The sequence below is a fragment of the Bacillus rossius genome, chromosome 8 (assembly GCF_032445375.1).
Source record: "Bacillus rossius redtenbacheri isolate Brsri chromosome 8, Brsri_v3, whole genome shotgun sequence".
In the NCBI taxonomy this organism is placed as follows: Eukaryota; Metazoa; Arthropoda; class Insecta; order Phasmatodea; family Bacillidae; genus Bacillus; species Bacillus rossius.
This window is the reverse complement of record NC_086336.1, coordinates 66,769,528-66,796,775: the sequence shown is the minus strand read 5'-3', so window position 1 is coordinate 66,796,775 and position 27,248 is coordinate 66,769,528. Positions and strand designations below refer to the sequence as shown.

General features: G+C 36.1%; 1 protein-coding gene across 1 annotated transcript; it reads left to right on the top strand.

The window, feature by feature from the left end:
- The first annotated feature begins 421 nt into the window (after window positions 1-421).
- Window positions 422-27,248, top strand: LOC134535155 (CDP-diacylglycerol--inositol 3-phosphatidyltransferase). The gene is made up of 6 exons (XM_063374141.1): window positions 422-559; window positions 4,668-4,754; window positions 9,902-10,036; window positions 10,575-10,728; window positions 17,636-17,799; window positions 19,439-27,248. The coding sequence occupies exons 2-6, from the start codon at window positions 4,709-4,711 to the stop codon at window positions 19,591-19,593; spliced, it is 654 nt and encodes a 217-aa protein (XP_063230211.1). The 5' UTR covers window positions 422-559; window positions 4,668-4,708; the 3' UTR covers window positions 19,594-27,248.

Genomic DNA, 27,248 nt, shown 5'->3' with positions numbered 1-27,248 from the left:
AGCAGAAAGCTTAAAAATGTGGTCTTTAAATTTCATTGTAAACAATTAGTTATATATATATATATATATATATATAAGTCAAAATGGAAACTGTATGTCACTTGCCAGACTACTTCATTTAAATACTACATAGCAGTTTATACATTAGTAAAACAATCAGTCGGCATTATCAATCAAAACATTTCCAAACCCGCAAAAGGAATTAGGGGTATTCGTTACTCACTTTACCCCAATGTGGTCAACACCCCATTTTTCACAGCACACTTTTCTTTGTGGGTGGTATGGGGAGGAAATTGCTTTACTTTAATTCTTATTAGAATTATTAAATACATATTATAGCGGGAACAGTACACACTGCACTTATACGTCACAAGTACTTTATGTTATTACCCCTTTCGTGGCTAAATTGGTACCTTCAAGGCCAAAGCGGCAATAATTCAATTGATGTTCAAAAGTCAATATTTGGCTTTACTTCATTTTACGATATCTACAGAACTAAGTGAACTTTTTTAGTTGCATATTTATTTTGGTTTCAGTGTGGCCCGAACATTATTATAAGGTATTAAAAAAAATCAAAGTATTTTTTTTTTTTTTAATTTTTCATTGCTGCAGAAATTATGGAAAATATAATTTCTTTCATTTTGTTTACATTATTGAAAGGTTAGGAATTCGAATAGTTAACTCTCACAAATAAAATATCTTAAAAATGGTGTCAAATACGATGGCGTTAATTGCCAGATAATGAGTTTTTTTTAATTAGATGTATTTTAAGTATTTAAAGATTGCTTTAACGAAATTCAATGTAATGAAATCAAATTAATGATTTAACTATTATACTTAAACCCACTGTGATGCCTCACCATTCAAAATAACAAATATTCAAAGTTCATTTATATTAGTTTCAAGCTGGGAACATTAACAATTTAGAGATTTAGGGAAAGAATGGGCCAGGGAAATTTTTCTGAATTATTTTTGGTTCATACTGAGGATATGGTAGATTCGAATCCAAAACTGTACCACAGTTATGGTACATACGTTAATATTGTGCAACAACAGCATTAGTCAATTTCATAAGAAAAAAAAGTATTTAAGAGAAAAAAACAAGTTTGAAACCAAATTATTAAAAAAAATTGTTCGTGTTTAGAGCCTTGTGGGCTACTACACCTTAAAGCATGTATACGTGTGACGCCACTCCCGCTGCTTGATTATATTTTTAATAAATATTGAATTGAAAATGATCACGGGGCGGGGGGGGGGCAGAGGTGTATCGTTAGTTTAAACTACCTGGGCTGTTCAGGCCACCCAAGACGCCTTGAATAAAAGGAAACTGACTGAAAAGACACTGCACTTTATTACGGTTTAATACACTTGCTGGTTCAACCCTGGCCGAGTCTGTTGTCAGACTGTCTCTACACAGTCGGTTTAACACGCCGAATTTGCGCAAGAACAGGTTAGGCGGCAAACGCGTGTAGATGTCCTATCATGAGGCCAGCACTGACAAAACTAAGGCCGCAGCGAACCACTGCAGCACTGAAAAGTTGCAACAAAATTTATATTATGACTGAATTTGAATATGAAATGGCAAAAGTACACGATCAACAGTTCTTAAACAGGAATGCAGCTACATATATTAATAAGTCAAAGTTCGTGATGGATTGCAAATACGTTTAGATGTACGTGAAAAATATACTTCGAGGCGTGACTGTTACCGATGACTGCCGTGACGCAGCTAGATTGCGAATACAAAAGTCATTACTTAGGATGCTCTTACGCCATGTCGCCTAAATGCTGGTTTTGGTGCGATGATGTCTGCATGACGGGCGCAGAGCGACCGTCCCTGGTGAGCGCCGGAAGGCAACTGCTAAAAAGTGCGGCGCGAACCTCTGCCATAACGCGTGGAGCGCGGGAAAACAGCCACGACCAGTTATGGACTTAGTTGTTAATTTGAGATGTACAATAATTATTCTACAATGGTATACAATTCTTATATTGCTTTATTATCTATAAAATTGTTATTATTTTTGTTTATGGAAAGAATAGAAAATTACACAGTTATCACACACTAGCGCAATGCCCCACCTGGCCGGGCGCTTCGGTCGGCCTGCCGTTCGTCGCGCGCACATCACGCACGGGCGTGTTCGTTGCACACGCAATTCGAGTGAGTGTTGTTGGGACGTAACGGCCTGTGCGACCTAGAGGGAGCGCCGGCGGCTGGCATCACGTCTGTGGTCCAGCACATCAGCTCCATGGTGACAAGATTCAAGTTTTTTAATTACAGAGTCTCAACATTGTTTAAATACTTGCATCTAGTCATAATGCCAAGTTTAAGGTTGAATAATTGGTAATACTCGGACATGGCGGAAAAACACGGTTTTCACATACTACACATGTCCCTATATTTACCCTGAAGGGATGGTTTTTTAAATTCCTTCTGGTTCGTGAAAAATAACAGCTTAAACTGACATTAAAATTTTTGTGTTTTCACACTGCTACTGCCAAAAAATTGTTTACCCGCAATCGTGTATCTGTTTGTTTAGCTTGTTTAGGTCAACTGTAGCCAATTATGGATAATAAAAAATACACTTATTCTTTCTTTTCATATATTGAAGTTTATTCCTGGATTTTGATTGCATGATCCTGTTGGATTGATCCTGTGGTTGGCCTACATTATGCTTGCTGTTTTAATTCAGTTCATCAAAAGATCCTAATAGCATGATCCTTTTGGCTTGATCCAGTTGTACATGATGCTTGCTATTTTAGTTACATAAGTATGTTGAAAGATCGTGCAAGCATGATCCTGATGGCTTGATCCTGTTGTACATGATGCTCGCTGTTTTAATTCAGTAACTTCGAAAGATCCTGTACATAAAAAAATTTGTCATAATAATGAATTATGATCGTAAGTCTTATAAAAAGAATTTTTTCAGCCTACAATCATAATCCTTCCTTATTTTGCAATTTATTTCATGTACAGGATCTTCCAATGTACTGAACTAAAACAGCAAGCATCATGCACCACAAAATCAAGCCTTCAGGATCCGGGGATAAACTAGAATACATGAAACACCAGCGATATCAAATGCAGAATATACGACAGCTGTAATCAAAGAATTCCTTGGAAAGACTGTACAATTCAATGTGTCAGCTCCTTCAGTGCACAGCACATATTCCTCACAAAACTTGAACGACATTAGCAATTCTATTCAAATTTTTGCCTCCCATTAGACTTGTCCATTACAAGGTAACTTGAAATACCTAGTATGTATTTTAAATGCAGTGTAACTAAACAAATATTTCGTAATACAATTACTTATTCTAATAGAACAACAAAAATAAAATAAGCATTAAAATTTTCTTACTATTGCAATACAATTGTTATTTAAACAAATTTCACTATTACAACATCTACACTGACTAAAGTTGTCCAAAATAAAAATTTAAAAAACCTACATGGGTAAACAATGTCGGCAATTGCGTGAATTGTAATGTAAGCTGTAAACTGTTATTTTTTCACAAACCATATGAATTAAGAAACATTTATTTTAATAAGGTTACTTCTGGAACACCTCAGGTATATGGAAAACATATATTTCTATTTATTGCAGGTAAACAATGAATGGTGGCGGCAGCATAAAAGCACAGATATTGTAATGTAGGATATAAAAATTTAATTATTTCACAATCTTGTAGGAATTACGAAACTATCCCTTTGGAATAAATTTGGGGACATGTGTAGTGTGTGACAACAGTTTTCCAATTTTTTGTTGTTGTTTCTGTTCAAAAAAGCAGAGCTGTTCGAGTATTACAGAATAATTAAAAATCAAGTCAGAATTCATTATTGTGGACTACTTCACCTTAAAGCATGTATACTTGTGTGTGATCCAGCACATCAGCTCCAGGGTGCAGAAGTTACAAGGCTCAGTGTCAGTTGGTTTTTTAATTATTCACCTGTAAACTTGACATTATGACTAGATGTGAGTATTTACACACTGTGTTAAGGGCTCTGTAATTAAAAAAACTTGATCTTGTCACCATAATGCTAATGTGCTGGAGCACAAACAAGTATATGTATGCTAAGGTGTAGTAGTCTACAATGCCCTATCTACCCCAGCTTGTTTTTTAATTATTCACCCTTAAACTTGGTATTTTAATTAGACTTGAATCTATCTACCTTGAAGCTTATGTGCTGGAGCATGAACAAGAATTACTTTTTTAAATTCTGTTTTAAACTTGTTTTTTCATCTCTTAAAAACACTTTTTTTTTTTTATTAAATTGACTTATGCTGTTGTTGCATAACATATATTTTTTTTCTAATTGGAGTTTGTACCATAACTATGGTACAGTTTTGAATTTGAGATTCGAATCTTAACTTATCGTCAGTATTTCTGGTTACCACAGGGTCTCCTCATCTCTTTTCTGTTAACTTTAATTGACAATCCACAGCACTCAGACTCGTAAATTGTGCATAGCAGATGTGGAGTATAGCAGTGGCATTTGTTTTATAGTTAATTATTAAAATAAAGGGTAGTACCTGTTGATCAGCAGCATTTTATCCTAGAAAAAAAATATTGAGCTACCACATAGTAGGTGAAATTTAGTTGTCATTAAAAAAACATTATTGCTATTAGAATGGTGATGAATTAGTTATTGTATTTTTTTTCTACAGGTTTGGATTTCCATTCACAGTCTAATTTAAGAGCAAGGAAGATGAGTTCAGAAGAAAACATATTTTTGTTTGTGCCAAATTTAATAGGTAAGAGTTTGAGTTTAGTTGGTTTCTGAAGCTCTGTCAATATTTACAAATGTCTGCAAATATTTTCTTCCACAGATAATTTGTGATATTTTTAACAGGAATTAAAATTATTTGTGATTTTCATAACTTATATATTTGCGTGTTGCTTGTGGGTCAATGTGTTGTCGCGGCTGGGGGTTGTCGGACGGCTTTAAGGCGGTGTGTTAGTGAGCGCCACCACGTGGTGAGGCACGTGGACCCGGTGAGACTCCTAACTCGGGGCGTGACGTCGCCCGTGTGAGGACATGACTCGTTTCCCCCGCGCGCAGCTTGTAGAATAACCTGACCTCAGCCCGCTCTCAGCGTCGGGCACGCTATGCTTACGCAGTGGGCTCTTAGGGCGTCCTACACGCCCGCCGATGAGGGTACACACGTGGTCAATTAAGAGAACAACACGAGTTCGGAGCTTTTGTGGTTTATTAGCTCCTGTAGGAACAGGGGGCTCGCACAACACGTTACATCTACTCACGAAAGAAAGCTGTTCAAAAGCCTTGTGGCGCGATCAGTTTAGATGAGGGCCAGCCACCATGTGGCCGGGATTTAAGATTCGCGTTAATTAATATATTTAATTAAACAGTCAGCCCCCGAGGTAGGCTCCGAGGGCGAACGAAAGCGATTAGGATGTAAAATTACACACACAGAATTACCAGATCAGCGGAAGCAGAGTTAAAGTCCCCGGAGTGCTGGAAACGTCCTACCTCAGGCAGCGATGAGAAGAGACTGGGCGAAAAATGGCCGCCGTAGTAGCAAGACAGTGGCGCTGCGCGCCGAAACGGACAGTACCATTATTCCAACTAGACAGCGCCGTGGCCGATTTAAAAAATACATTTAAAAGTAAAGCTACATGCACTGCAATTACATAAAAGTTCAGTTAATCAAATATTAAATATAAAAGATAATATTGCCAAATGGCCTTCGGCAAGTCTGCGTCTATAGCGGCCAGCTAATATTTTGGTGGAACAATATTGAAGGGAATATAATGGGTTTTTTTTTAAAGAAAACAACAAACATGACACAATAATAATCACAGGAGCGAAGCACTGACTCTACTGCGCCCTTTTCCTGTAGTCCGTGGCGCTCTCTCACACGCACACACACACCCATGATGTCGGCGGGCGGTTCAAATGCCGAGGAAGGAAGGAGGGTGGTTAGGGAGGTGGTGGCATATCGAGCTAGGATGCAGCCCCGGACTATGTCAGTGTCAAATACATACCCTTTGTTTTCAACAGTTGTACTTGTTTCTTCAATCCCAAAACAGAAACTAATTTATTACAATGTTTTACTCAAGATCAGTTTTTGTTTGCGCCAGAAGTTTGTGTAAGTGTGGAGAAGGCTGTTCTAATGCTATTGGCTGTTCGTACTGTTGTTTGTTCGATGGTAATCACACTTTCATCCCGCTCTTCACTGGCGTTAGCAGTCCAATGTTGTGGGGAAGGGGCTGGATCGGAATGTTAAACTGAAGTTTACGACACCTAGAATAGTAGTGTGGTTTGTAACAGAGAATGAGACATCACACACAGGCAGACTGTTCAGCTTCAACTGAGGACCGCAGGCATTATTCTTCACTTTAATGTAAATGTACTAATATGTAAATGTGCATTCAGTTCACACAAAAATTGGGGAAAGAAATAGAGTGAAAAAAAAAATAATCTTCCTTCAGATTATAAGGCAAATAGTGTAAAAAAATTGTGTTATGAAAAGAAAGAAAAAATTATCTTCAAAAAATAATTTATTCATTAACCATGATATAGCATAAAATTTCACACAATTAAATAATTACGAATTAAGTAATAATAATGAGGCATGGCAGAAACTTTACAAGCAATGTACAGGCTTGGATACATTCAGGGCACACCCTGATATGTTTACTGAATATCATAAACTATGTTCAAAGAATTAGAAATATAATGATTTTATGAGCCATCATATGAAAAAGTATATGTGTAAAGAGCACTAATAAATATTATGCATTTCAAAGAATAAAAATCTACCTGGCTAAAAGGTAATTTTCGTTCATCCCATCCTTTCCGTAAATAAAAATAATAAAATTCTTCTAATGAAACAAGGAAAAATAAAACTAGGAAATATTCATTGTTTTACCCTAAAAATAGGGTTAAAAAAAACATACTGGTTTCTGATAAATTACACTCTATTGTTTACATTAAAAAGCCTGTGTATTAATTGCGTTGCGTTGGTTTTCCATATGTAAGGATGTGTATATTTTGCATTTGTATTTTGTGACGTAGTGAAGAGTTAATAATAATTTTAAAAAGAGAGCACGTTTGTCACGTGTAACTCAGTACAAATGATAGAAGTGAAGCTTGTGTGGCGATTCAAACCTCGGCTCGTAAGTATATCATAAGGGGTAAAACTGCAGAGAGAGAGAGAAAGGGAGAAAGAAGACAATTTTATAAAAAACTATAGTCTTAATAGGATTTAAGGAAATTATTTAAATGATAAGGAATCAAAATTAAATAAATTATAGCCATAATAACAGTTAAATTTTTGAATTTATTTCTTCAATATTTACACTAATGTTGATATTATAGCTTTATGGTAAATAAAATATGAAACATACATACATTACCGTTCTCACTTTGTTAACAAAGTTTTAAACTTAGCTAACCTAACCTAACCAAGCATTTACACATATCGATAGTGATTTAAATGTCATTAAACTAACTTAATCATTAAACTGTTAATTATATTGGTATATTGCTTAAAATATTGAAATGACAGTTTACAATATTATTATAAACAAGATAACACAACATGGGGATTTTTAACTTTCATTACTTTTTCAAGAATTTAAGAATCCTAACCTTTTTTGGAATTATTAGAAATTTGATTAAAATAAAAATTAATTAACTAATATTACTCACTGACAAAATACTCACATCATAAAGAAAACCAGTTTGTATTATTGTTTTTTTAAACAATTTTGCCATTTGGAACATGCCGAATCTCTGAACAAACTATGAAATTCATAACATGTAATGCTATCTATGCGGAAAATGCAGGGACTGTCTCAACAGTGATCGCTATGCTGCTGGTTGAACAAGGAGGAACGCAAGCACACTGGTAGCAAATTTAATTCAATGCATTCAAAGCTGACCATATAGGATACCTCTATCTATTTTCTGTAAAAAGTGCATGAGTACACAATGTTATTCTTTTGTTCATCTCTCTTTTTTTTTTGTGCAGGAATGAATCATGGCACAAAGAGGAGAACAAAACGAGCCCACCAACATATCATAGTGCTCGCTTTATATCTTTGGCCAAGTGCTTATTCTCTGTATTTTTTGTGTCAGAAACATTCCACAACAACAATGTTTCACGAAAACGTTGCATTAAATTTTGGCCTTGAAATTTTATTCTCATCGCTCCCAACTCCCAAAGACGTTTCACTTCAAAAATATATGTGAAAAATATGTTAGTCTCTACTGTGCATCCAAACCCAAGCATCAACATTGACAGGGATGGTTTTTAGTAATATGGAGGCTTGGAGCGCCGACTTGCTAAGTACGATAGCTCGTAACCTGGCGTGAAAAAAGAAATTAATACATTTGATACACATAATGACAATTACTATTTTACGTTAGGGGCTTCGTGTCTCTATACTGCTAAAAAAATCCTTGTCAGGGGTTGACAATTGGTTTTGGCTGCACAGTAAGGAATCATGTATTTATTTATTTTTATTTTTTCCTTCTACTCCATCACAAAATCCAAATCCAAAATATACACATTCTTATTTACCAAGGGCTACAGGATAAAGTTGCTACGAGATTATTGCACGGGCTACCTAATGTAACCTTATAAACAGTAATTTCTCAAAATCCAGCAGGAATTTAGAAACACTGTTTTCAGGATAAATAGAACAACACCCTTAGTGTTTGAAAAAAAAAATTGGAATTTTATTATTTTATTTACGGAAGAGCCACGACGTAAGAAAATAACCACTATTACTTACATTGATTCCTATGTGATAACACATGTTTAAATCAGTGTAAGAAATGATCAGCAGATTGAGAGGCGCAAGGCTTGCGCAGACCACGGAAATTTGTGTACGCCTGTGACGTCCTTGTCAGGGGGTTTGTTCTTTGAATGTTTCTTGCCATGGAGAAGATTGATTTTAAACTTTTTTTTTTACAAATGGCATTGCTGGTTTGCACTGTATATCATGGAGATACCTTAAGAATGGACATAAAAGATAAATACACTAACACACAGACAAGTCAGATTCAGCCGATGTCAAAAGTTAAAGAAGATTGACAGCTCAGAGAATTTGTGGAAGGGATTCGTCAGAAATGCACAGACGATCACAGTGGGCTGACAACGATGGAATAGTTGCATCAAGAACAGTTAATACAGACAAAACAACCTTGGACAGCACAGACTCAAACAGAATGAACCCAATGATGATATTAAAGAGACACTCTGGTCATCATAACAATGATAGCACAATGAAAACGGTAGGCTTCCCAAGACTGACAGTCTGTGCCTGATGACGGAAGGCTTCCCAGGACTGACAGTCTGTGCCTGATGACGGAAGGCTTCCCAGGACTGACAGTCTGTGCCTGATGACGGAAGGCTTCCCAGGACTGACAGTCTGTGCCTCATGACGGAAGCAGATTACAGTTCCCCAAACATCGCAGCTGATTCCTTTACGCCCATTTACGAGCACCGAGTTGGTGCAAGTGGTGCTTCTGTCTTATGCCTCTGTTGAAATACTATGTGACTTATAATCATAGTTTTAACTTTTCTGCAGAGTAGAAAAGCCCTCCACCTTAATTATATTTTCATGAATTTGTAAAAGTATTTTGGAGTGCCAGTTAGTTGTTATGCCTAGTTTGAAAATGAAACCAAGAGTAACCTTCCTGTGCCATATTTATTAATTTTTTAAATGTCTAGTTTCTGCCATTTTGACTGACTTTTACAATATAATATGTAATAACGAAGTTGATATCAACAGTTATGTGAACACTTGTTGATGTCCCTTGAGGAACTAACTGTTACAATATCTGTGTGTACATTGTGACGTGTGTGTTGAGTCCTGGACAGTGTTGCTTCAGATGTGCAGAGATAACACTGCTGTGTGTTGTATCCAGGGTATGGCCGGATCTTGCTGGCGATCGTCTCATTCTACTTCATGCCCACCAACCACATTGTCTCGTCGTGGTGCTACATCATCAGTGGCTTGTTGGACGCGTTTGATGGCTACGCGGCAAGGTACTTCAACGAAAGTAAGTTTTTGCTGGATTTATAAGTTAAAGGTGAAGTATTTTTGAGGCTAATAACCAAAATATATATTCATTCAAAGCTATAGTCATTTGAAGGTATTGAGGCAGTTAAAAGGTTAACATACAAAAATCCCAGTGATGCACAAGCTGTAAAACAACTATTAACTCATTTTAGTTTCAAATATTCAACAAATGTAAGTGCAAATATTTTAAAAAGTGTTTTAAAAAACTAAAACAAAAAAAATCTCAAGTATCATCAATTTCTTTAGACTGTAATACATTACTATAATCACGAGATTTTTTAAATTTATCATTTTGAAAGATTTTATTTTGTTAATAATAAGGGAATTTTTTTAACAAATTTTATAGATAGGGTTATAGATGAACTTATTACTTTCACAATAATGGTTTTCTGGCATTAATCACAAAGATTTCAATTTAAATGTTTTTTTTCTTGGGTGCTAATTTTAATTGCAAATTGAGGAAAGTGTATAATAAATGTTTGATGGGGAAGGTGGTGTAACAATGTGTGGTGCTGCAGGCACCAAGTTCGGGGCGATCCTAGACCAGCTGACGGACCGCTGTGGCACCATGTGTCTCCTGGTGACACTCAGCTACTTCTACCCGCGCTACATGTTCCTCTTTCAGCTGAGCATGTGCATCGACATAGCCTGCCACTGGATCTACCTGCACACGTGAGTGCTCTACTTCTCTTGCCAGTATTCTACTATAACCTTAGTTTTTAACTAACCATCAAACAAAATAGGTTTCTGACCTTACCAGTTCAAATTTTTATGAAATTTGGTTTGAAGGACACATTTCAAGGTAAGTGATTCTTCTAATTTTCAGATTTTTATTTTTATAATTGTCCATGATACAGGTGTATAAACATCAAAATGTTCTTTAAAAAATTACACACTAATAAAAGTCTGCATCTTTTTTCCAAATTGTAGTAGAATAAGAATTGAAATGCTAAGAAAAACACCTTTCTGTGGATACTGTACACCACCGTCTGACAATGGATTATCATTGGATTATCAGTTCAAGGTCATTTACTGTAACTTATTTATGACCTTGAATATCTCAAAACATTATCTCTCAGAAAATTATGAAAAATATTTATTTCATTGCTACAACATTCTTCTACCCACATGCCAAATATTAAGCTGGCAACACTATGGCTAGGTCATGCAGGATTAACAGAAATATTGTAAAATTGGCAAAAAACTTACCTTGTTGTCATGTGTGTCCTCCATATCAATGTCCGCCCAAATTACGTATTCCAAAATGAGTGTCCAAGTTCCTTACACTCTGTAGGTGATGGATTTAGTTAAGATATTCAAAATTTAATAAATAAACATCTTCTACCAAATGTTATTTGTATTCTTGCCCAACCCGCGGTGTCGAGTATAAAACATTACCAGTGGTGTGTGAAACTACAGCATTAAAGGCAGAGTGCAGGCGGATTAGTACTAGGGCGCAATGAAAGTCAAGGTTAAAGTCAACATTATTTATATACCATAAATATCCACATAGTTTATAAAACACTATACATTACTGAAAAATATAAGAGAATTAACTGGGTGTATATAATAATTTAAAAACTATGGGCATAACTTATAAAAAATTACAATATTGAATAAGCCATTGTGATTATTAAAAAAAAAATCATAAAATTTTTTAACAGTCTTAAAATTAGGCATTGCTACGCTCTTAAGAAAAGTTAAAAAATTTCCTTTCACTACAGTCTGGCTGAGTATGACTCAAGTCCTAAAGAGTTTTCAAAATCTTGTTCAAATAGTTTTGTATCACCGCAGTTGTTTCTGCAACATCAATTAATATTCATATATTGTACGTGCGCCCAAACAGTTGAATTGGGTGTGACTTTGTACGACATAGATGTACAACATTCCATTTTTCTGCAGTGTATATTAGCCAAAAATTATTACATGCAGTTTAGTATAAAACCTAAAATGAATAGCAATGCTTAAACACTAAATAACCCCAGTTTATGTGCCTTAACTGAGCACAGCAAATAAATACGTCAGTTAAAATTCGGGTTCACTTAAAGGGTGTTTGCTGCACAAGACTAAAAGCTCTTGCATACATGGGTAATAAATTGGCATTCAAAATTTCAGTTCACAACTGACTTGCAGTAAAAGACGTTTAGCCGGGGGGCCCGAATAAGTTTGCAGCCCGGTGGACTCACTGGTTCGACCAGACGGCAAGCTATTAAAGAAAAAAGTGTATTTATTCAGAGAGGTGTAAATGTTGTTATAGAACAGGACTAACCACATACGTTAACTTGATTTTTATTGATAACAATCATAAGTGTAAATGCTTAATACAAATATAAGTGAACCGTTATGATATGGTACCTCAATAAATGCAGCATGAAAACAACACTGGGAGTATACAATAGGTTACAGTAAAATAGAATATTATTAAAATACAACAGTATTAAAGGTGTATAAAATCCCGGCGGGCTGCGCAGGCCATATAAAAATTGATTCAAACAAACAAAACAATCTAAACAGAATCAAAACGAATAATATAGCCCTAAACGTGGAGGTTCGGTGCGACCAGGGGAGAGATCTCGATATTGGCTCGCACAGCAAAAGGCGTGTATGGCGTTAAAGGGCAAGACAAAACAAGAAAGAAAAATGAAACCTATTAAAGCCCCACAACAAAACAAGGCGGCCAATATCGGTGCGGCGTAAATAAAAAGTTCAGAAGTTAATAAATTTATCATTACAAGGAATCAATCGTTACGTTTACCAGTGGCAAAGCAAACCACGTAAGAAAACTGGCAGTATAGCGAGACACAAACAGAAATGCCCATAGTACTGCCCAAACGGCTGGAACGAACATCGTGGCTGATTAAAGTTAACTTTACAAGGGCGAGACAAATGTATGTAAAAAGTGCACGGCCACATCGTGCAGGAAGAGTGACGTTACTGTATGCAAGTTACCGTCATCGCTGATACTGACCAGTACACACAGCTCCCCCGACCGCAACCAACGACCCGAGACCTCGCAGGCCCTTATAAGCACAATATAGAGGGCGCTGGAGCTGCAGCGGAATAGCACACTACAGGGGAAGGAGTGGGAATGCGGAGGGGAAATCCAAAAGAGGTAGCGGAGAGGGGGAAACGACGAAGGAAGGGGAAGGAATCGCTCAGCTGTACAGCGACGCAAGAAGCATATGCTTCAAATCACTAAAGTATAAGATTTAAAGCACATACACATATAATTTTTAATGTAGCTGCCTTTTTTTTTTGTAGGTAACCTTTTTTTCGTCCTATGAATATTTTGTTGCGTGGTGCGCGTAAAATTTCACTCATAATTTTTTCATTATGCACCTTAAGAAATATAACTTAAAAAAATGGGTGCTTATACTTATGTGCGCGCGTTAGAAGTTACCGAATTCACCTGCGTAAGGGTAGCAGATTTTATACAGATTTTTTGTTTAATAAAATGCACTGCGACCAAAAAGGAAATTTTCCATTTTGGGTTTAAAAAAAATTGACATTGCAATGTTGTGGCTGACTATGTGCTTAAATATCTAGCCTGTGTTTGGTTTTACAAAATATGTCACGAGTAAATATAATTTTTTAAATTAAAATAGCTCAGCAGTGAATGTAAGCATCATGAACCGCGCCGTTAAGCTGCCCAGCCGGTGCCGGTCGGTGGCGTGACTGTCTTCTGCCGGGTGGGCGCGCTGCAAGACGGGGGAATCAACGTTAGGAGGGACTATACACTCTACTCATGCTGGGTTTAAGCCATGCAGGAGAGTTAGCATACATCCTGTGCTAGGAGGGGATTGGCCAGCCATGGCTGCGATTGGCACCATGACTAACTGCCCTCACGTATTAACTCTAAGTGTCCAAACATTGTTTTTGCTTGATGTAAGCTTTTGGACATACGCCATTGCTTAGCACATGTATGTCTGTAGAAGAAAACTACAAAAAGACAAAAAACACAAATTAAGCAAAAAAAATTGCTGTTGTCAGGATTTAACGCCACACAATACTCCACAACAGGAATATGGTCAACAAACAAAGAAAAAACAAATAAAAATGGACTAACAGAATGAAAAAACCCCCACAAATGATGACAGCATCAAGTCATGCACTCCCATTGCACAAATCTTTCAAAGATAATATTGTTTATGCGTAAGATTTCCTACTCTTTCTACTGCAACATTTCATTCATGACAAAACTGCTGTAAAGAGTGAGCTTGTTATTGAAGAACGGCGGTCTTTCCTCCGCGGGGAAGGCGACAAGAGCCGGCCCCGGGCGGGGGAGGAAACACTTTTCCTTTGTATTTTTTGTTAGATAGAACTTAGGTGAGGGGGGAGAAGGGGAAGTGGCATAAATGGTTGAGAGGAGAAGGACGCCGTGTTTCTTACACTGCAATAAGCTGAGACACGGACCATAAAGACTTCACTTGTATTCTACTGGAGACACATGGCGCGATTCATATTTGAGGGCGACTCTTACCGTGAAAAAGTTAGATTTTTGCCCTTGATTAATGATAACGCCCATATGAAGAGATGATTCATTTGCGAGTACATATGCAGGGTGTCTACTGACCTGGAAAACCTGGAAAAATCAGGGAATATTGTAATCAGGGAAAAATCAGGGAATTTTTGTTTGGTAGGTTGTAGTTGGCAATATGTTTTTTGTTTATTGATCATTTTGCATTGACGTAGCATCAAGTGTATATCCCCTCCCGTTTTTATTTTTGAATGGCAAATAACGAACAGTTCCCACGTCCATTTTCTTTTGTTTACCATCGGATTCGGAAGTGGCATCAAATCACGTGATACAAACTGGTTCAAGCTGGTTTGTTATCCTGCTGATGTGACGTGCTGCGGCATGTGCTTCCCGCGCTCGAATAAGACCAAGTTGTTTCAGCTTACTTAACATCAATGTTCTTGGGGCATACCACATCTGTGTTTACTGCAAGCATTTTTGGGAGCTCTCTCCTCCGTTGACTTTCGAAATATTCTGCAGGTATCTATGGATGGCCCCAACGTAAACTGGGCATTTTTGTTAGCTTTAAAAAAACATATCACAGACACTTTTCGTGAAGATTCGCCATCATTGCTAGAAATTGGTAGCTGTGGGCTTCATACGGTCCATGGTGCTTTCAAAACTGTATTTTCTGCTACACAATGGGACATTGTTAGTTTTTAGAGGCACAGTTACTATTTGTTTAAGCATGTACCTGCAAGGAGGGCAGATTACATTATAATAACTGGATCAGAGCTTTTTCCCAAGAAATTTTGTACAATCAGATGGTTAGAAAATACTGCAGTTGCTGAGCGTGCCATGAAAACGTTACCCCATCTATAGAAATTTATTAGTGAAGTTTCTATTTTATCTGTCTCTTTCAATGTAGTGAAAAGTGCCTTTGAAGATAATCTTCTAGAAGTACCTAAAATTGACATTCTTCCACTCTTTGGCATCAGAGCTGGAATTGTTTCTTACAATGTTCCAAAGTGAAGCACCGATGGCACCTTTTCTCTATGATTCACTGGTAGAAAGTTTATTAGCTTTGGCAGGAAAGTTTGTGAAACCAGAGGTACTGAAGAGCTTTAGATAGAAACACAATGTGTCTCGATTGGATGTAGATAACCAGGAAAGTCTATTGACTGCTAACAATATCAAGTTGGGTTATGCAGTACGCCATGCCATCAAGAAAGAGAAAGTACCAGAAAAGTCTGTCCTGTTACTGAAAAATGATGTTAGGACTTGTCTAAAGGTTATGGTAAAAGAACTTCAAGACAAAAGTCCCCTGAAGTACAAACTTACCATGGGAATTTCCTGCTTATGTCCGTCTGTGGCTTTAAATTCGGGTGTGAGGAAACAGCGTGTGAAGTACAGATTAGAATGTTGTCTTCAAAACAGGTAGCTATCAGGACAAGAAGCTGATAACATTGAGCGATCATATGAGTTGGTATGTTCCTCGCCAGATTCTGAAGCACTGTTCTCGTCTTTTTCTCGAGAAGACGGGCACCTTGATTACTTGTGGATGCTCATTCGTAAGGCACTTACAGTAGCTGCCAAAACAGGCCTTCTAAAGTTTGTGAGGCTGATGTTGGTACTTTCTCATGGAAATGCATCATTGGAAAGAGGATTTTCAGTGAATTCTAATCTGCTGACTGAAAACTTGCAGGAAGAAACACTGATTGCACAAAGACAAGTGTACAACTTTGTTGAACGTTCTGGAGGTGTAGAGCATGTTGATATCACCAAGTCCATGTTCAGTATGTAAGAAATGCTAGTTGTAGGCATAAGGAAGCCCTGCAAACAAAACAAAAAGAAAAGGAAGCTACAGACAAGAAGAAGGCAGAAAAAATAATAGTTGATCAAGGCATTGCAGTTGAAGAAGGCTCGAGTGTTTGGATTTGGCTCGTTCTGAAGCAAGTGCAATAGACGCAAAAGTTGAGTCACTGCGAAATTGATGGAAGCTTCTTTTTACTAATGTTTTTGCAAAAGTAAGTGTGTGAAATATTTGTAGCAGCATGTTTTATTTATTATTTGCCATCAATTGAGTCACTTTGACCACATCTGGAAGAAGGTTATTTTTTTACTAATTTAAGTGAGTTGAAATACTTACTTTGAAACTCGTCAATGTACTGTTATGCAGTTTTTTCAGTTTCATGGAATGTCGTAATTGTGTTAAAGAAAACCTGGAAAAATTAAGTTTTAGAACTGGAAAACCTGGAAAAATCAGGGAATTTCATTTACTAAATCTGGTAGACACCCTGCATATGGTATACTTAGCGTAGTAAAAAACTAACTCTAAATTTGCATGCAAATAATTAATAGAAATAAAATAAAGTACTTGAGTGATATAAATATGGTTCATAAAGTATAAATACAATAAAATTAAATTTTTTTAATATAAGCATCTGTAAAAAATAATCATTTAATTTAGTAAAATAATCAAGATAAATATTATTTAATAAATAAAATCAAAAAATATGCTGAATTGTTATTCTAAATGATTAATTTTAGTTATTTATTATATAATACTGTAATAATTAATGATTTACTAAATTAAATAAATAGCGTTACCCGGGTTAAAAACCCCTTGGTAGCTGATTTTTTGAAAACTTTGCTCTCGGTTGATGACTATATAATATAAAGAACAAATAGTAAATTTAAAAAAAAAAAGTATCATAATTATTGATAATATACAAAATAATAATTTTAATGCATACAAGTGGGGTAGTATCAGTCTGGCAACAGAGGGTGCCATTTGCTGTGTACCGCAATCTTAGCTTAAGACATAATAGTAGATGTCCATACTGAGGCATTCATCTGGTGCATCCATCCAGAACTGTGCCGCTTGTGTTGGTCTAAGGTGATACATGTTTTGTTTTGAGATGGGTTGAACCGGAATTTTCAGGAGCAGGAAGCTTGGTGGGTTTTCCTCACCAGTGTGTACTGCTGCTGCTTCATCTCGTTGTTTCACTGTCATTCCTCTCTGATGTCCCTAATGTCAACAACACTGTGAAACATAATCCGTTTTGACAGGGTGGAACCATGTTGAAGTACAGCGCGGTGAGTGACGCGTGGGGCTTGCAGGACGCTGCTGCAGGGCAAGACGAGCCACAAGTTCGTGGACGTGGCCGAGAACCCGGTGATGCGCGTGTACTACACGTCGCGGCCCGTGCTGTTCTGCATGTGCGCGGGCAACGAGCTGTTCTACGCCTCGCTCTACCTGCTGCACTTCACGGAGGGGCCCGTGCGTGAGTGTCCCGTCCCCCGTCCTCTTGGAGAGTGTGCGAAACTGGGGGAAACTCAGCCAATTGAAAAGCTTCTTCAAAACCTGGAAAACACAGGGAAATTTACAAAATGTCAGTTACCAAGCTGGATTAGTGTGTTCCTTTAATATTTGTAAATCAGTCAGTATTTTTAACTCGAATTGATCGGCTGAACAGCATTGATGGAAATAACAGTGCAAACTGTGTTTTGTGCAGAGAAAGAGTTTATGGTCAATTTGAAATGTTTTTATAATTACTTGTAGTGTAATATTTTTATGTGATCTTGAAAGATCAATTGATGGGACAGGATAAAAATGATTGGATTGAGACAGTGAAATTAGGGAAATTGGATGACGTAAGAGATGGAAATCCTTTTGTGATGCAAGTTGGAACAGCTGATTCAAGCGTAGTGTGGCAAGCTTTCAGAGTTGATTTGGATGGTGTGTTGGACATTAGTGCGGGTGGCTTTGCACAGCGACTCAGGAGCTCAGGAAGTGCAAACTGTGGGTGCAGGACTAGGAGGATTTGCCAACTGCCTTCATTGTGTGTGGCCTATGTTTCTTAGGTTACTGGGAAATTAGCAACATTTTTGCAAGTAAGTTGGCACGATTCAAAACTGTACAACCGAGTAGGCCGGCGAAGATTTTGAAAACTCACAGTTGTAAAATTTAAACCAAGCCCCTCTTCTTTAGAATGCAAAAAGTGCTACACTTTGTTGAGCTTGATATTTGTATTGGAAATGAAAAATTCCAAGTTCAAAGAAATTTAATAGTGTATGGATTTTGAGCACTGTCAAACATCCGAGATAAACTGTCCAGGCCTTGTTTCTTATTGACACCCCACATTTTGAGCAAAAACTCAGTTTTGTAAAGATGTTATTTGAAATTATAAGCTCAGAAATATTTTAAAAAGACTTAAGTAATTTTTAGCAAAGTCACTAAAGAATGTTTGTTTAGAGTACAATCATTTTTTAAGTTATGTTGTATGTACTGGGAATAAACTATAACATTTATATAGTTTTTTTTATCTTTTTTATGTATTTTTGTAGTCATATTATTATATTTCATTAGTCGAATCGGAAAGAGCTCACAAGGTATCAACCCTTTGGAAATAAAAACTATCACACCCAACCTCTGTGTGTTGGCTGATTTTGTACTAAAATGCATGGTTAGTTATTTTGTTTTATGAAATATTTGTGCATATAATATTGAGCGTAGATATTATAATTTGCAGTATCCATTATGAAGTTCATAATCCAAAGAGGCAATATTGATTAATAAAATACATTTATAAATCAGTTTGATAAAATCACTCATTCATATCAGATCTGCTTGTTAAGTGCAAATGAATACTTTCTAATATTTCATATGACATTGATACAAATTACTTAAACAAGGGATTAATTTTTTAAGATGTGAAATGGGAAACAATATTTAATAGTAATTACTTATAAAACTAGCCAAAAAATATAGAATAAAAAAATTACGTATTTTGCTGACTATAATAATGTAGTCCTAAGGTGTTTTATTTGTAATGCATAAAGTTGAGTACTAAATGGCTACAGTTAGTGTGGAAAGCTGCTGCTGCCGTGACACGGAGGTGTGTGCGTGTGTGCTGCCTGCAGTGGGCGGGCTGAGTCTGTTCCGCGCCGTGTGCTACGCCACGCTGCCGGTCGCAATCATCAAGTCCCTGATCGCGCTGCTGCAGGGCTTCGTGGCGTGCCGCAACCTGGCCATCATCGACGTGAAGGAACGCGAGGCAGCCACCAAGTCCCAGTAGGCCCTCAGCGTCCCCGCTTGTCTGGACATCGGGTTCATCCCATTGGACAAACTTTCAATTTTAATTATAAACATGTTTCACAAAACTATTTGTTTTGTTAATCCTATATGTAGGTTAAAAACTTATGTCCATGTACACAGTTGTATTAAAACTAAAATTTATCTGTAGGAAAAGTTGTATTTATAAAGGAAAAAATTAATTGTTTTACCCACATAAAAATTTAATACACCCATTTTAAGGCCAATTCTCTTTGATCCGGACTTTTGGTGTACCGCATAGGGTCCAGTCCAATCTAGTCTGGATTAGCAAGACTCTACTGTATCTTAAGTTACACAGCAAATAAAAAAAATGGTTGTTGTATGCTATAATCTTAATTGTATGTCTCACACTTAAATAAAACTGCATTCAATGAGATCTTAGCTATAAGATCATGCAGTATACCCAAGGTACTTTCTTCAGATACTATGTTAGTTTTTGTAACTAGAACCCCGATTTTGCGAACACTGATTTAACGAAAACAGCGATTTAACGTAAAGGTTTTCAGGAACCATTAAAAAAAACACCAATTTATTAAAATAATAATATAGATTTCCAAAAAATGAAAGTAAATAGTAATGGAATCTTATTAAAAATTACACTTTGTGGTGTCAGTAATAGAATGGAGGTACTATATATTAATATGTGCCTTTGCATCATCTGTCCAAATACGAAAAAATTAAAAAAGTTGTTCAAATTGCTTAAAAACTGCGGGCGCTGTAACTGAATTGCGTAGGTGCGTGCCATTGCGCGCGCCTGGATAGATAGACTGTCCGCGACACATGACGTCATGAAGGGTTTCTTTGTCCGCATCCCCCTCCCCCTCTTTTATGCCTGGCTTGACTCACCACGTTATCTTCCAAACACGCCTGCATAGTAACAGTGCTAGCCAATAATCACACGTTTCCAAATATTCCCTTTCCCATCCTCCAGGTTTTTTCAACTTGTGACCACGTCACACCAATACGCCATTATCATTATTCTCTAGAGGTGTAAAAGTAACGAAAAAAAGCGTCTCCGTATGTATTCGTTACTATAACAATTAGTACTCGTTACTATCGTATCACGTTACATTACTCGTTACTTCTGATACCGCATAACATGCTATGTTATGTTGCAGCAACGAATCGAGTCGTATTGCGTACGCGTACAGTATGACGTCGCGTAAATAATAATAAATAGAATATAAACAATTAACAATATTTGATAAATAACAGTTTTTGTTAACCAAGAAACAATTAAATCTTATTAGAGCGGCTTTTTTATACTATCTCTTTTAAGATAACAAAAAAAAACGTGAAAATACGCGATAATAAAAACATATTTCTAATTTGTAAACAATACTTTCTTACGTTGTTTCTGTTCCAATCTCAAACTTTGTCTACACACACAATACCTTTAATAAACAGTAAAAAAAACTTTGATGACGAATTACCAAATTATACTTAACTTAATAAACAAACATCGTTCTTTGTAACGCAAATTCATCGAATATGCGCGCGCATGCGTAAAACGTACGAAAAATGCGAGTAACGAGATGCAGCCGTGTGTAACGTTTCGTTACTAGTTACTAGATGGCGCACCTGTTACTCGGTACCGAATACATACTGTTTGCTACAGCTTTATTATTCTCAGTAAGAGCTTTGTGCGCGGTGTTTAGTTTTTGGAATACGTTTTTTATAAGTGCTGCGCAGCTCAGCGAACAAAGAGAGTCAGCCGGCGGCTACGCCGCGCCGTAATAGCAGCTGACCGAGTACAATGACCTTTCTCCGCGTACGGCGCGCTATTGTCGGAAATTTTCCATCAATTTGCGGCCAATTTTTTTATTTTTTACTGTGACGCAATGTGTATGTAGCTCGTATTTGTTATAAACGCTGCAGGTTGCGACTGTATTTTAATACACTTTAACGTATTTCTTACACTTTACATATTTTTAAACTTTTATTTTATGCCTCATTTTTCACGGTTTCTGAAAATCTGTATGTACGACCGAGGTGTACGTACGAACCGGGGGCCGTACGAGCGAGATTAAAAGACGTTGAAGTTGTAAAGATGACGAAGTCTGAGATAGCACGGCAGCACAAGATATCAGCGTCGACCCTGTCTACGATATGGAAACGGTAGGGACGCGATTATGAGTGCGGGGGTCATTGAAAATCGGAAAATCGGATTTAACGAAACATCGATTTAGAGTAAACATTTTCGGTAACCATAGCACTTCGTTAAATCGGGGTTCTACTGTATTTGCTCTGATTGCATACAACCACAGTAAAAGTAATGCGTTGTGTTTGTTAGTTCCACGAGTCTGGAATTCAGTTCTAGGCACCAATGACTAGATACCTCAGTACAATACTACTGTCACAACTCAGAAAAAACACAAAATTGCTGGGGTCAAAATTCTGAAGTTGCTATTTTCGGAGCTGTAAAGCTATCACACAGGTTTTGCAATATTCTGTGGTTTCTACGTAAGCCTGTGTATAAAAAGACAGCTGTTACAACAGCATGTCAACATCCGTTCCTCGGGGAGTATCCGCAGGTCAGTGCTGTTGTGAACCTTCATTGCTTCAAGCACTTGAACTCTCCTTCATACTTCCCTGAAAGACTGCTGGTTGAAATTTTAATAATTTTGTACCTGTTTGTGTTTGTGTAAAACATACAATTATTTTACCTCTGTTAGTTAATTTGTAGGTTTCCTTGATGCAAGTTACTTTCTTATCAGTTGATACTTCAAGCACATGACAGTTTTAGAAATGTTTCTATGATCTGTCTTCCTTGGTGTGAGCCTCAAGCCATGTATTTTACATCAAGGTAATGGGTCTGTTACTAGGTGTTGGTTGACAGGGATCCACCCAGCATCTCTTAAGGAAACTCCGTGGGGGTGTTGGCTCCCCCTTCCTTCTTTCTCCTACCTTGCGAGGCCAAGCAGATTTTGTACGTTATTTAAATGGTTTGTGCAATGGTGAATATTGATTTAAATCTTGCAATGGCGTATGTACAAAATAGTGATTTAAATCATTAGATTTTGTGCTCAAATAACTTCATTTTAAAATTCACTAAATTCAGACTTTTGTTACTTTGTCGCAGATTTCTGGGGCGCTCTACTTTGGTGTGTACTTCATGAGTTTTTATTGGTTACCATTCCGGGTCTGTGATGGCTTAAGTCCTTCTGCGTTGCTTTATTTCAGTTGGTTATGTTTTGTCATTTAAGCATTTCTGCATCACATTACCAGCAGGTTTGTTATACGACCAACTACATTTGTCTTAGAAGGCTTTAAATTTTAAAAGTGTTGAGTTTTGCCTTCTAAAAGACATATAAACTCTTTCCCTTTATAGTTATTTTGTTGTAAAGTCAGCTGAGCATTATATTTTATTTTTGTTTGTTTTGTCAAGGTTGAACTTGATTAGAAGTTTTTTTTTTTTTGGTTACCAGGAAAAATTAAAAATACCATTAATGCAGTTTTATTTTATAAAGGCAGCCATTCAAATTAAAAGAAAATTAACACTTATTAACTTTTTCAATTGTACTGTGGAAACCATCTGTGTCATTTGTGAACTACATATGTAGCTATAATCAGTTTCTGGCATGTTGCTGTTGTGGACTCCAGATGTCTTCATTCTGTCTCTTTGTAAAATCATGTTTTTTAAATGAAGCAGAATGTAGGACCTACTATTTGCACAGTGAATATAGTCCAATCCTGAAAAGCTATGAAAAGCTGCCTTCACACGTGCGTTCTTTACCACATAAGTTGCAGTTTGAAGCAGGAAAACTAGTTTCACAAAATATTTTTATCATGTTCTTCATCGTATCCAATTTTGTTTGAATACTCTTTGGATTTTACTCACCACAACAATAGATATGCTATAGTTTTTTGTTATTATGTTACATTTATAAATTAGCTTACACTCACCTTTGTGCAACAGTAGTGTGCAACATTGTGTGTGTGTGACCTTGGTACCTTACAACGTATGCCTGCCTGAACAACAGTACATATTGCACGTGTGTCACTCCTAATTGTACACTTGCCTGCATGCCACGCTTAAGTTTACATGCACACACTTGCATGCATACTTAAGTAGCACATCCTAAATCCAAATACTGTAGAGGGAGAATACAGGACAGCTCTATACTAATAGCACAGCCGCGCGGGCGAAGAGCGTCAGTGCTGCTACCTAGCGGCTCGGCGTGATAACAGCACCTACGGCCATGCATTCCAAGCCTAAAATGTATTAAATTCAACTCGTCATTGCACCTAGACTAATCAACAGATTCTTTTGAAAAAAATTGTGTTGAACCTTCGTATTCTTTGCGGCCATGCAGATGTAAATTTATTTGCTGAAAAGTTAGTTGCTTTCGATGTAAAAAATAGTTAACAATGAACAGCATATTTTCAAGGAAAATTGAAGTAAAAATTTTCAAAGCATTCTATTGCTAATCATCGTTCATTTAGGGAATTATCTAATGAATTAATTAAACTATCCAAATTTTTTAGCCACTAAATACTATATTGATTTGCTATCGTTCAACAGCATATTGGTTAAAAGTTTTTTTATGAATATGTAATGAGTATATAATGAGTACAGTTGTTCATATAGTGTATAATACGTATATAATAATATATGTACAGTTAACAGAGATTTGAGCACGATATTATGAAATTAAATAACATGTACATTTAAATAATATTAAAAATTAAAGGGAGATGAAAAAATACATAATTTCAGTATGACATAAATATGTAGAAGTACATAGCGTTTGACACAATGTAAAAAAACAATATAATCCTTAAATTAGAACTTACAATTGCACCATATTAAGCTACCATAAATATTAAATATGTATTAATACCTTGTTACTTAAAAATAATAATATTTAAATTAATGCATTATTACAATGGTACCAGAGCTAGAACAAGTTTTACAAGATTCACTTCCATTGTAAATGAAAAAGGCAAATAATATACAAGAGACAAATATGCTTTTAAAATTTTATCCAGCTGTACCTAAATAGGTAGCAAGAAGTTTATTTTCCCCGATCATACGTTATAACCACTGCTATGCTAGATATTCCATACAATCTACTAGTGCATGACTTCTTTTGCTTTTTTTTTTTTCTTTACTCCGGGTTCTCCCACATTCATCGTAAAACAAATATATTTATGTCATAATCAATTGTTTTATAAAAGGTGTAAACAATGCTTTTGCGAGGAAATACATTATCTGAAAAGGAATTGTGTGAAAATAAGAAGAAAAAAACAAAGCATAAAATCACTATAATATCAACAAACCAAGAAATAAGGCATATTTAGTTAACAATGAAAGCGGGAAGTGGTAAATATTACAACTCACGATAGTATGTTTTTCTAAAAGAAATATTTTGACTTGAGGAAAATTTTTACGTTCTATAAGGCAATAGAATTTAAAAAAAATATATTTAATAATAATTCCTTTCAATTCTGACGGTTACTCTTTGTACTTCAGCGAGTTTAGTTTCAGAGGTTTTCGTATGGCGCGGCCGTGGTCGCGGCAGCTAGGGGTAGTCATCACGCCGAGCCGCGAGAGCGCAGCACCGTCTGTTTCTCGCGAAAACGAGCGAGCTGTCCTGTATTCTCCCTCTACAGTATTTGCTAAATCTTACTGCTAGGAATCTGCGTATGAAGGCCGCTTAAGTCACTATAAAATGTCACCATAAAATCTAGAGCTGGGTGTGATCCGGGTTTTTCTCTAAAATCTAAGAATGTGTCCTTCCCTTAAGTCGGGTGGGAAATTAATTTTTCCCGTTTCCCAATTTTATTCCAGTAGTATTCATTTCTATTTGCCAAACTCTGTTATTAAAACTATTTTCAAACTAAGCACCGAACTCTTACCTTATTCAATAAATGCACGCGATGAAAAACACAATTTTTAGCAGTTCAAACTCAAACTGGTAATGGTGATGTACTGAATATTCACAGGCATGATTACAAGTATTTGAAACAAACCAAATAATAAAACTTATGTCTTGGCCATCATAAATAAGTAAAACAAGGAATAACTTGAATTATAACTGTAAATATGAGCTACATTCATCACTATTTCACAAATAAGGCTTTTTGTTTTAATTTTTCAGCTATCACAAAATTAAATAAGGTTAGTCTTATTTTGTGGTATTTTGTTTTTTTTAAATCAATGAATAAATACTAAATTATTGTACCTACACAATAAAAAGAACAACATTTTACCTTTAAAATAGTATAGAAATTATCTGAAAATATAACCTAAAATAATTCCCACTCCTGTCCCGTTTTCCATGGGAAAATTATTTTCCCGCCAGAAATTTTCCAAACCCAAATTACCAATTTTGCTCAGCTCTAATAAAAACTTAAGTTTTTATTGTTTCACTGATTTAAAATTAACACCATAAAAATGTTGTTTTAAATGTTGGAAGGAAAATTATATTAAGTATCTATGTACTCCATATATTATGATGTTCAATAGTAGTTGTGAGTGTTTTTAAAATTGTGAAACTATGTTTTTGTCTTATAGTACAATTTGTAGTACAAGGCAAGAATAAAATTTAATGTTCTTTTTTAGAGTATTAGTTTAGTCCCAAATCATTAAGTATGTGAAAAAATTATATGGTAAATATGTGTTACTTGTGTTACAAGATAAAAACTCTAGGGAAATGTTTGTGTTCTGTTTGAATATTATTTTACTGTGATGCTGTTTTTTTAGCATTATTATCTGTTTTACATTGACTCACATTGTGTTAATCATTTATGTAAGCTATTCATATTTTTATTATTTATTATGATTCCCAAAGAAATAATATTATATTTGTTATTAGTGTGTGTGTTCATGTTTTATTGATTAAATTCTTTAAGATGCACTTGAAGGTAGATATAATAAATATTCTGCAACTTAAAATTTTGAATGCAACTTTTGCCAAGTTTCTATCACAAAAAATCCTTGATAAAATGTTATATATTATAATGTTAATTTGTTGGTTTTACGTTTGTACTATCATTTTTGTTGATTTTTATTATGTTACTCTTCTCAAAGCACTCTTGACATTCAGTTGTGATTTATAGCATTTGCTGCTAGTATTTGTATAGATGTTTAAACTCTTGTGCAATGATTGATGTTATTTGTATGCCATAATGAATGACTGTAAAAAGATTAATGAAAAATCAACCTTTCATTGAAATTATTTCCCCACTGTTTATTATTACTGTTATTACTAATGTTTGTAGAAAAGTGATTCTTAACTGTTATATTATATGAGTACAAAAACAATAAACATGTTACTGATAATTAGCTGCAATTACAGGAAGTCAAGTCAGTAATAGGATGGCGTATGAAGCTCAGGTCTTTCGTGTTCTAGCGAGTGTGGGTGGTGACATCAGTGTGGTCTGTATTGGCATGACTTGTGCTGTCACCTTCAATGTCCACTAGTGTGTACAACCTGTGGAGACCGTGGCATGCTGTCCCTCCTGCCGCCTCCTGGGTCCCTGTCCTGTGAGAGAGCCCTGGCGCTCCCTCTCGCTCAGTGCATCAGAGTCCTTCTCTTCACATCTACTATAGTCTACAGTCTGTGGAGACCATGGCTAGCTGTCCCTCCTGCCGCCTTCTGGGTCCCTGTC